Genomic DNA, 12726 nt, shown 5'->3' on the forward strand with positions numbered 1-12726 from the left:
ATAAGTTAGATTCTTATGGGAGAAACTGTTTTCATTCATTTGGGAAGGACATGTAGGTATGGCATCATGACTGCTACTTTAAGCCATCAATTGAAAATGATTAAAAACATGTGGGAAGAACACAAGTCTAAAGTGTGAGCATTATATCAATTTGTTGTTGTAGTGTATCGAGAATTCCAAGTCAAGATGAAAAACAAACAAAAAAATAGTGTCACAAAGCAATATGCAATATAAATAACATATCCCATTTGTTTTATTGTCCCCTTGGTAATTTCCATTGAGTTCAGCCATCCCATGCAGACTCTTGTTATAGACCTCAGGTAAAGTGACCAGTCATGACCCTGTGGACCATCGTTACTGCCTGCATATTTTTAGAACTTTAGAACATCTCAAACATGAGTCCATATAAAATGAACAAAAGCATGTATTTTGGTGATGCTTTCAATTCATTTTTCAATATCTTGTACTTCCACTAGCGCTGGACATTTTACACGTTTAGTTTCCAAGTAATTTTTCTCCAGCGCTATGTCATACTATAACTCAACTGTTAACAATCTCAAGGTACTTTTGCAGGTCATTGATGACTCCAGGAAGGTTCATTACTGTTTCAATAACAGAATGTTGCACATATTTAACATAGACATTGTGACTGATAAAGACAAACATACATGTGCAGGTGACATAAGCATTGGTGCATGTTAGATTGTTGTTAAAAGCTCATTAACTGATTTTGAGTGGTGATGTTTTCAAGGGAAAAGCACCCCGGATGTTATGTTCTCTTTCAAAGATCAGAAGAAATTTGGTTATTTTTGGGTCTTTTTGCATGATATTTTTTGTCTACTCCAACACAAACAATCATCACATGAAATCTTAAATCATGAATAAACTATATTTCTAGTACTAAGACATCTTCGTGATTTAAAAGCACCCAGGGCAGATTGTATCTTTACCAATATGACCTATTTAAAACCATAACCTAAAAAAGTCATATTAATGTTAATCACATGCAATTCTTATTGAGATTTGAAAAGCATTAGGGCCCTATTAAATATGGTGAGAGAAAACAAGCTATGTTAATTTAGAAGGTGGAGGTTGAAAGGTGATAGTGGTAAAAAAACAAAAACAACAAAACACTGGTTTTGTTAATGATAAAGTCCAGTCTTGATCACATATGCAGCAGCTTCTTCCTGCACATGTAGACACGTTAGTATAATAGCGACACTAGTTCCATTTAATTACCTGTCCCTCCTCCAGTTACCGGGGCTTCATTTGCCACAGGCGCACCCCCTGACCGGGTCACTGAGCTGCAAAGACTCACTACTAAATCTTGGATTATATCCCGCAACTTGAGGAAAGAGTCTACATTGAACACATGAGTGTCGTGAGGCTGGCTAGCCATCTCCCTGAGCTCAGAGTCCACCGCATCTTGAACTCCAACTGCAAACATCTCCACCCCTGCCATCTGCAGCACCTGAGCTGGCTCAGCCACGTCATCCTGAGAGTGCCCATCTGTTATCACCACCACCACTTGGACCACCCCGTCAGCGGCACGGCTGCCAGAAGCGGTTGTCAAGTGCGTACGTATCAGGAATTCCAAACCCAGGCCAGTATGGGTACCCCCACCAAGGTAAGTCATGCGCTCGATGTGTGCCAGAGCTTCCTGTGTTGTTGGGTAGCTGTTTAGGTGGAACTCAGTTTCCGGCCTGCTATTGTACTGTGCCAGGGCAAATTTAAACCTGTCTTCTCCAACCTGGTGAAGTGATTTTATCAAGCTGTACAGAAATTGTCTGACATGTTCAAAGTTCTCCTCTCCGATACTCCAGGATGAATCCACTAGAAAGTACATATCAGCTGCCAACCCTTGTGCACAGTCTTCATAGGGGAATATTTGGAGGACAGAATTGAAGACCAGTGAAAAGATGTTTGGAACATGGTATCAAAATATATTTCCTTCAAACAGTATGTTTTGCAAAACAAAGTTCAACTGTGTTTCATAACGTTGTCTTTTTATTAAAAGATTGAGAGTGTACTCTCATGTTCCTTGAGGCTTCTACTTTTCTTATCTGAGACTGAAAGAATTTAGAAGTTTAGTTGAATATTCTATCTATCTATCAACTATCTACCTATCCATTTTGTTTATGTGTGTATCTACACATATATATATAAATATATGTATGTACACTACCAGTCAGAAGTTTGGACAGATTCACTCATTCAAAATGTATGGAAATGTGTGCAAACTTTTGACTGGTACTGTATATATGTATGTATAATCCCCACGTTTTCTTTTGAGCATTTGCAGATTTAAATTATATTTGTAGTTTTTCCACACCATCGAAAATGTAACAAAAAACAGAGTGTAATGATTTGCAAATTATTTAAACCGTACTAGTTAACTAAGAAAATTAATAGATATTTTTTTCATTCTTTCTTTATTCACTTGCAGAGAGAATACCTTTATAAAAAGTTTAGACAGGGTTAAGTTGACTATTTTACATTATTTTTTCTGTTTAACTCTCGAATTTTCTCTATAAATGAATAGAACTGCTGAAATTAAAATAGTTTCTTGCTCTTGCTTGATAATGGATTTCAGCAGCTGAACATTATGGGATAGCTGGACTGTTTTACTGCAGAGCAATGAAGTTTTAATGCATGCCGAATGGGATCTGGCATTGTCTTGCTGAAATAGACAAAACCTTCTCTGAGAGACATCATCTGAATGGTAGCAATTGTTGCTTAAAAGCCAGTTTACTCTGATAGGCATTAATGGTTTCTTCACAGATGTTCAAGTTACCCATGCCATGTTCAATAATGCACTAAATGTCATGTCACCATATGGCCAATGTTTGGCCATATGTTTTCTAAAAAGAATGTCAAATATTTATTTGAACACTGGAAAGTTCTCCGATTCTGCACAGTCTATTTTAGATTAAGTCAGATGCAGAGAAGACTACCCTTGTTTCATGGGTTATATTTACTGCTTTATGGTGTATCCTTTAAGATCCAGCAGAGCTGGTGCAGACCAACATGGAAGCTTGAAACAAAGGAAACACTTTGGGGGTGATGGAATACACAAGTTATGGTTGGGATATGGCTTTGGATCAAATTTGTAGAGGGACATAATGGCTCACTACCACATTATGTCCCTCTACACAGCTGCAGCCGCATGAGGCTGTTCTCTTAATTCACTGATTGAGAACCAGTGGCAGCTCATCCCAACTGCCATTGGGTGGTATACCATTGACAGGTTGCCAGTCCATCAGAAGGCCAACCGAGACAACAATCGTGCATGCTTACTCTCACTCCTCGGGTCAATTTAATGTAATAAATTAACCTTGCTTGTGTGTTTTTGGTCTGTGGGAGGGAGTACTCAGCAAGAACCCACATGTATATGGGGAGAACATGCAAACTCCATACAGAAAGGCTTCAAACAGGATGCTAACCAGGAAACTTTTTGCTGTGAAGCGATGACTATGATCTGTAACATATAAGGAATATGAATGGAATATTCTACAGGCAACTCATGTACACTCCATAAGAAGAAAAAGAACTTATGTAGGAATATTCTACAGGCAACTCATGTACACTCCATAATAAGAAAAAGATCTTATGTAGAGCTGGAAAAAATTCTGTGCAGGTGAGTACAATGTTTCTTAATCTCCATTTTGTTTTTCATATGGTTTGCATGAGTTTGATTTTCCTTTTTGAATGCAGAAACATGCTCTGTTTTTACAAGATATTTTTTTTACGATATTTCCACAACAGAAATTCAACGATTATAGTCTCTTTGGCAGTATTTTGGTTTTCAGAATTTCCCTTGTAAGCAGAGATTTTTCTAATCTGTAAATGATGTATATGTAGACAATTAACTTTCCAAATACTGTGCAGTTTTATATTGAGAAATGTACTCTTTACATTAAACTGAAACATCCCACCTTTCCAGAATGATCATTATATTTCCAGTGATTAACCCATTGCCAAATAACCGTCTTTGAAAGCTTGTATTTGTTTTGTTTTTTTGTTGCATTTTAGCAATACAACTAATACAACCTTTTTTTTTAACACATTGCTGACATCAAATTAAAAATGAGTTTATTAGTTTTCAAAAGATCGATAAATGTCTCAGTTTTGGCATTCTGACATGTTGTTTGTATAATCCATTAAAGATTTGCAAATCATTGCCATCTGTTTATATTAACAGTTTTGTGCAGGTCCCAACTTTTTTGAAAGCAGAGTTGTAGTTGCTAACGAAATAACTGGAGAAAAAAAATAACAATAAAAATACAAGCAGAGAGATTACTGAGATTATACTAGTTTAGCCTACCTTCCTGAGCATCGAGTTGAGGGAGGAGTCCTGCAAACAGGACACCAAGAAGGGCACATAACGGTAAAAACCGATGCCTCCTCATCATTAGATGAAACAAAGAGGACACCTGTAAAACCAAAGACAATATGATATTAGCCTCAAAGCAAAAACAACGGTCACATCCTGATACCAATACTTTGATTGACAGTGCAAAAGTTTATGTCTGACATACCAGGCAAGCAAGAAAAAATCTGTCACACTGTATGGCAAGATGTTAGTTCCTACTGATTCCGCCTGTGCAGCCTCAGAACATTTCAGTTGTTTTAAGCTATGACAAGCACTTCTTATCATATCATCATCAAGCTTTTGTGCTAGTAGCCTGCATGGATATGGAACATCGCGTTAGTTCTGGCAGACCACGTAGTCAACGCGCCCTTTGCCTATTGGCTGACGCCGGCCCAACCCTTATGGCCAGCTGCGCTCAATGGGTAATCAGCTGCTGCTCGCAATTGGATGCTGGCATTTGGGGCACTTCATTTAAACTTGGTTTGCTGTCACTGCTTTTTTTTGCTCTCTGCTTGCACCCACCACCTCCCCTGGTCCACCGACTTCTCATTGCCAAACAATGTCATACTGTTGTTCATTGTTGCTTGCTCTGTTCTAGGGGGTTTGTTGCCTTTACAGCAAATGGAAGGCACTCCACCTGAGGATGCTACTGTTCCCTGTCTTGGCTTCCATGGAGCTCATGGAAAAGTCGGGAACTTCCTCCGAACAGAGCCATACCGCCAAACATAATTGTATGCATTCAGAATAAGCTTCTGAAATTCATCTCTGTTTCTCGTCTCGTTTTGACGAGAGTGGTTCTGACAGAAATCTATTTATGTCAATTGCTGCTTGTGTTGATAAATCGGTGGCAGAGACTGGTAATGATCAAAAACACCTGTTAGAGCGACAAGCCAAAATACTTCAGTAATTAACTCTCCTGGCAAGGACAGATTTTTCCAACACACATAATGATTTGTTCCTAAAAGGTGTTCGACCAAAAAAAAGCAGTTTCACAGCAGGAGTGTATGTTTTCTGTTCTGTCAGCGTTTCCTCCTTTGACGCATGCAGTAAGTCACAGGGAACAAAAGAGATGTCATACACTGTTCGTTGAAACACTTGCTGATTTAGCATATAATAAAGGACTTATATTATGACACATAAGAATTGCTGCTTTTATACTTGAGTCATTTTATGACCCAAATTTTTAAAGATAACCATCCAGTGCAAAGCAAATCCCAACCGAGGACTTTCAAAAACTAAAAAAGTGGTACTTCATGAAGATACAAATCCCAGAACACACATGCACACATCCATAGCATATTATATGTATCCTGTGGTTATAATATGCTTTACAGAATCAAAAAAATTTGAATTGTAGTACAGAATATATCAGACACATGATTCTTAATGTTTTCAGGGATTCTAATAAGAGGCTATGAATACAAACGGAAAAGCACCCTCAAATGGAAGACATGAACTGTAACACATTAATTCTTTACAATTAAGCTAATGAAGGGGAAAATAAGTAAAGCAGTGGAATTTCTTTACCAGTCCATGTGTCTTTGAACTTTGTGTTTTCCATTAGAAAAAATAGTAAGACCCACCAGACATGAGTTGAGGCATTGTTCAACCTGCTCACCAATATTTTCAGTGGGGTTGTGTATGAGCCCCTACTAGACAGCACATTAAGATTTTTTTTTTACCTATTTATATGTTAGCTTCGTGCTCATCTTTTCATGTCAAGCTATGGTGTTGACCTATTTTTGCTGTTTGGACTGTAAACAAACTCACTCCAACACAAGTATTTGAGAATAAGCTACTGAGTACTAAGTACTAAGTTTCTGAGTTACACAAACTTAGCACTAAAGGCAAAATAGACCATGTAACCAGTCGTTCGTTCACAGTTGTAGAACAATTCATTATCTTATAATGAATGTCTTAAAATAACAGCACATCTTTTGAAAGACTGGCAAGCACTTAAAAGCAGTTGGAAGCTACTGAACAACAACTAAATAAGTTACTGCAAAGCTGTGTTATGTCACACAAAAGCGCACAAGAGCCAGTTATTAAGCCTTTCCACGGTGTGCAAAAAGAGGATCATGACATCTATAAAGGTTTTCATTAAACATTAAACTATTCTAAATATACACAGTTTATTTCAATCAAACGAGAAAGTTGAAAACCAGAGATTTCATTCCCGTAGTCTCATAATGCTGTCACTATCCAGATACAAGAAGTGAGTCACAAAGTTTCTACATTTTAAGGAACTGTAAGCGTCTTTGTACACAAATGTTTGTGTTATCCATGCTCATGTGATTTCAGGTCACTCAAAAGCCACGGCTCTTCATATTTTGCCAGGCTTGGCCAATGTGACAACGCTTTGGCTTCCTCTCAACTCCACAGCGAAAAACATCATAACACAGTGGAGTCCTGTTTTCTTTGGTACAGGCAGTCAAAACAATGGCAGACTGGGGAATTATCTAAGAGGAAAGATTTCTTGGACAAATGCAATAACCAACAGCTGGATTAGCCAGAATGCTTGATAAATGCTCACCCTCTCCAGTCACAGAGGTCATAGCTTCAGAACTGGCATTCCATCAAGTTTTGATTCCCAATGGGATTAACATTTTTAAACATGTAATAACAGTTTTGTTTGCAATAGAATCACATTGCTCATTGCCCATTTCATATAAGTGTTACCGGGTTGTATTTATATGATATACACTCTATTTTCCTTCATAGAAATGTAATAAAATCCAAAGTATTTACATTTTATTCAAGCAAATGGTTCGTTATGAAGTTAGTGGACACATGCACTATCCAGCTACACCAAGTTACATACCTGAGACGAACTACTAATATCAAGTGTGTTTGTATGCTAAATTGGAGTCAACAGATTTTCTCAACAGAAAAAGGTGACAAGCTAAACAAGAGGATTAAAGTACTGACCAGTCTGCTCCGTACACTGTACACAGCAGTATATTCATTTATTGCTGTTATTCATAGTTGTTCTTTTACATTCACCAAAGACAGACACTGTGATGTACCTTACAAGGACTCTGATACACATTTGCAGTTGGACCTCAGAGATTTTTAGTAAAGACCACACACTAGCACATGCATACAAAAACATACTCACTCAAGTTCACAGTGCAGAACAGCCCATGGATTCTTTTGGTTTGGTGACAGATACTGACACGATTGTTCACAACACTGCAATACCTTTTAGGGTAGGAAGATTCACTTGCTACTGTGACTTTAGAGAGACATTGGGGTTCTTGTGGACAGAGGGTTGATGCAGTGGGTAACTTCACAAATGATTGCTTAAAACCTTTAAGATGGAGATGCTCATCAAAACCATAAAATAAAGCCAGCTATATTCACCTATCACTGGTCACTGAGGACTGACATTTAAAAACATACTGCACATATAATTAGCCAACTCTGGATGCAACTGTAATGCTAATGAATTGCGATATTTTTCCAGCTTGAAAAATAAATAATGAGTTCAGTCTTGCTGTTTTCTATAGGCCATAGATGGAAGTTGTACTTAGTAAGGAAAAAAACAAACACAAAAAGCCCTAATGTGTGACTCGTTTCCAACAACAAATGGCCTGCTTAGTTTGCTGCTAACTCGTGAACATGGTGGGAAATTTTGTGACTGAATGCCATAGTTTTCCCTAGAAAACTGTGGACTTTAAAACAGATCAATAAAGTGAGAGAATATTACTTCCATTGGACTGGAAGTAAAGGTACAACTTGCTAACCTGTAAAGTTGGCTGATGGTTCGGAGTAGATTCACCCTACGGTCATTTGAACCGTGACATCCAGCCAAGTAGCCCACCCGAAGTTTTTCCGATCTTCGCCGAACATCAGCCGAGTTACCGAGTTATTCCGAATAGCTTAGTACAAGCGCTAACGGACCCTGGCAGTATCTCCAAAATTACCACACTAAAATCACATGTCATGACATCAAACTTCTACAGTAGTACAAATATGGTCTGTACTCACAAAACGATGCATTCGGAAGTTTGTACATAGTCCAGGAGTTTATTATTATCAACACAAGCCTAATAGCTTCTCTGCTGCTAAAGCTGCGTCGACGTCACTTCCTTGATCTGGGAGCTTCAATGTAAGATGAGGGTTGATCTACTACTGTAGACAACAAAGCAAGGCTCCTCAATTTCTCCATTGATAAAATAAATTCACAACTCTACAACATAAAAATCCATGTAGAATATAGCATATACTTTGTATATAAAAGAAGTCGGACTCTCTTTTTGTAAAAGAGAGGAGGGGATGGTATAAAACACAAATCATTTCTGCAAGAGATCACTATTTTCAGACTTATTACACACAATATTGACCATAGTCCTCGCCATTTTCTACTTCCCCTTCTACTTTCAATTCCTTACTTTAATAAACTCTCACCTGTGAGTAGTTATCGTTAAGAGTAAAATAAAATAAAAAGGTTAGGTTTATATGCTACAAAATACATGAGTATTCATGGGTCACAATTTCCATGTCATGTCACATGGATGTTACTCTATGCAAAACAACAGTCTATGGATTCTTTATAGTCGCCCATTTTGTAACCATTGGTTGTTTTGGAGCTGTGGTCAACAGTTCCCGCTTAAGAAAATTAAAAGTGAAAACTAAAAGTGAGTGAGTCTAGCTAGTTGTACATCCTGCCACACTTACTCCACTCTTAAAGAGATGCTAAATTTGATCCCACCTAATGTTTACTTAAGTCATAACAGTGTCAATAATTATTAATTTACACACATACTTTCACAAGACAACAAAATAACTAAATTGTCACGACACAAGAAGCAAATAGAATTTGCACAAGATAACATGTATCTTATATGAAACTTTAACTTGTCTCAACTGTAACAGCTTCCTTAACACCTCCCACATTGCAAACTAAATCCTTTTTAGTGTACAATTTTTACTCATGAAACTAAGTGGTAAACCAAAGGGATGAATCTCATTTCTACAATTTATGGCAGCTTCTGGGTGTAAGACCCAACCCTGCCCCTAACTGGCATCATACAAAGAAATAACACTTGCATGAATTAACCAAAAGGCTGCAGGGATCAGCTTCCTCAACTCAGCCCCCATCTGGAAGGATGGGATATAACATGTGTGGGGCAGATGAGAGGAGGATCAATAATAAAGTTTAAAGAGGGAGGGGGAGACAGATCCAGCAGGCTGTTCCACACAGCTGGTGTTTGTTAGTCCGTCTGGCATCTGACAGATGTGTCATCTAAGCCTGTTACATATCAAACTTTATACCTCAGCTTGGTAAAGAAGAGAGAGAGATGATAAAATAACCTGCAGACACAGCAAATTATTTTGTATGGTCTGTTTTTTGTCCTGTTTTTTTACATCCCTTACATTACTGATGATTGCTTCCTTAAATAGCAAACTTTGTTGTATCTCTTCCAATTTCTAGGCATCTGTATGCATTAAAGAAAAAAATGAAAAACTGGTGAGGAGAGTAGCCATAAAACACACAATTGCTGATATATGTTGTGTATCTAATAATCATCTGTTAAGTATCTTCATGTTTCCACTGCCAAAAGCATTTTATAAAGAGGGCTGCAGCACCCTTGTACTGCTGGTAGTAAATTACATGAAAATACTTGAAACGCATAAAACCATATCTGCCACTCATAAAAGCTTTTCTTTTGTCTTTTTAACAATGACCAAGATGGTATAATAGCAACAGGTTATAACAACTCCGTTGCTCAACTACAACAGAAAAACATGAAGTACCTCATAAGAAATATATTGTCATTCAAATATATTAATTGTCAGGAAAATAAAACAACCCAATTGATAAAACCCAAGTCATTGTAAAGAATACTTGCCTCACTGCTTAAACAGTCTAATAAGGGAGGTGGAAGATTAATGGTTTACATCTGGTCAAGTAAACCACCTCCATCACCACCCATTTAACCTTTTTCATTAACTTTAAACACTTTTTTTTTAAATAACATTCATTTATTTATTCATTCTTATCTTACAGAAGAAAGCTTTTTCAGTTCTCCCTGTGTATATGGCCAGAAAAATGGGAAAAACCTTCTTCACACATTTCCAATCCTGTATGTCAGGGAGGGTGTGGTTTCGTGCAACTACTGCAGTGGAAAAATCTACCCATCCATTTACTCTTTGTTAGAACATTACCATTCCTGAATTCAACCTAAGGCTAAAATCTGATATTGGGAGGTAATTGTTGACAAACAGAAATTAGTTTAATTTTTGTGTAATTGTATTTAGCAGGTTTAGCTATGCATTTGTTACATAAAAGTGTTCTTTAATGGAAAGTAAGTACCTCCATGAAATGACTATGTATGGCAATGTCTTACAAGTTTACAGTTAAAACCCTAACTGTATATCATAGTTCAAGGTCTGCGACACAACATCTAAGCGGTTTTACTCAGTACGATTATTTGTCATTTGAAATCAAACTGAGAAAGAAATGAAAATGCGTAACAGAAAACATTTTTTAGAATTCACATGCATCCTGCACAGCATTGCTGAGGTTTCCTTCAACCTCACTGCGGCGCACCTCTTGCCCTTGAAGCACTCTCACCACTAAAGTATAGGTTCAGTCTTACTGCTAAACGTATGCTCTCGGATATTTACAGGGTATATGCCAAAATCTGTGAGAAAAGCTATAATCATCACAGTCATCATGAGTTTACATGTCATGACTTGAAACTATGCTATGGTCAGTGCTCTGCAGAACATACGATGCAAATTGAGATGAGTCTTAAAGTTGTTAAATTAGGCAGGCATGCGAGCTTTTTCGAACAACACCACATATTTAAAACTTACCCTGAGCTGAAGTTGTTGTACTCCACTTGAATTGTTTTTGAAGATTAAAATTGTGAGTTATGTAAAATGACAGAAAGCTTGACTTTTGGTCATTATCGTCCGGATAAAATCCTTAGGCTGGCTGTTCCACCACCTCCCTATGAAAGGGAGCTGAACCAGGCAGTAATAAGGACGCACTGATAAGAGAGCTACAAAGAGAGATGTCCTGAATGAAGGAAGAAATGGTTGAGACAGTAGACAGGCACCCTCACAGTCTCAAAACAGAGGAGCTGTGGTGCTGAGTTCAAGGTTGGGATGGGACAAACTTCCAAACTGCTGGAGGTTTGCCACCTCTCTTCCTCCTCCCACTCTCTCCAAATAAAGGAGAAAAAATTTAAGGGGAAAGAAGAGAACAGGGTAAGGAGAGCGGGGGGGGGGGTTAATGAAATCCAGACACAGCCTGGTTTGGTCTGGATGTGAGCAGTGGGAAGGATGATGTCACAAAGTTAGAGTGGGTTTTTCTCTTTCTACAGTTTGCCATTTCTCCCTGTTCCTCTGTTGGGCCCTTCTCATGACTCATCTCGGGCCAAGTAAGGCTTTGGATATTAGGATGATTTTTGTGCTTCTTTATCATTAGCAATGAACCACTTTTTTTTTGGTGGAAAAAATGGAATTTAATAAGCTATATAATGCTGAACTACAATCGATAGATCCATTAATGACTGATTAAAAACTGTTTCTCTTTACATTACACTGCCTGGACAGCTGATAACGATGCACTGCCTGTTCGTCATTTTGGAGTGAAATTTCACCAATTGACCTTTAAGCAAACAAACTCTTCCAAAAAGGAATATGCCAGACAGTGTGCTGGCAGTTTTAAAATGTTAATGCTGATAAATAAAACCAACGACAGACCGCCATGACCTATGCAGCCAGTAACTACAAAATGAAAATTCTAATACTGAATGGATTGCATTTATCTAGCACTTTTCAAGTCTTGCTGACCACTGCAAGTGCTTATACACTACAAGCCACATTCCACCTAGAGTCATACCGCATTTCTTAATGTACACAATAATATCTATAAATATACATATGCATATATATATATATATTTTTTATTTTTTTTTTCAATAGAAAGTTGTGATCAATACAACAACAACAGAAAAGGACTCTTTCAGCAGCCCTATAATGTCAAACTCTTAAATATATATGTGTATAAGAGTTGTAAAAGTGAGCTTAACATTAGTTGATTATCAAGCAGTATTACTATGCTGGGATTTCAATTTGCTGACCAATTCACCCCCTCCATCCCTCCTCCAAAAAAAGGCTCCAGAATGTACCATATGGAAGTATTTAGAACAGTGACCCAGTTCATCTATGTCCCTTTGACTGAAGGTCATTACTCATACAACAACATTTTTTGCTCAGCTATGCACTGTTATGATGGTGCTAGGCAACCACTGCTATAGCCGTTAGAAAGATTGTTAAGGAGCCAGAGTTTCTCAAAATATAATAATGATAAATAAAAACTGGTGATTGAATATGGT

The 12726-nt window shown here is 37.6% G+C and overlaps 1 protein-coding gene across 4 annotated transcripts in view; it reads right to left on the minus strand.

Annotated features, from left to right (window-relative positions):
- Positions 1-11457, minus strand: part of LOC142396416 (collagen alpha-3(VI) chain-like) — a 98847-nt gene extending 87390 nt beyond the window's left edge. For 2 of the 4 annotated variants that reach the window (XM_075479119.1, XM_075479118.1), the window contains exons 1-3: positions 11198-11457; positions 4325-4433; positions 1240-1872 (exon numbers count right to left, since the gene is read on the minus strand). In XM_075479119.1, the coding sequence (XP_075335234.1) occupies positions 1240-1872; positions 4325-4412 (721 nt within the window). In that variant the 5' untranslated portion in view covers positions 4413-4433; positions 11198-11457. The remainder of the gene's footprint in view (positions 1-1239; positions 1873-4324; positions 4434-11197) is intronic. The other 2 variants (XM_075479121.1, XM_075479120.1) reach the window with 1 other exon arrangement.
- Between the last annotated feature and the right edge of the window lie 1269 nt (positions 11458-12726).

The sequence above is a fragment of the Odontesthes bonariensis genome, chromosome 12 (genome assembly GCF_027942865.1).
Source record: "Odontesthes bonariensis isolate fOdoBon6 chromosome 12, fOdoBon6.hap1, whole genome shotgun sequence".
NCBI lineage: Eukaryota > Metazoa > Chordata > Actinopteri > Atheriniformes > Atherinopsidae > Odontesthes > Odontesthes bonariensis.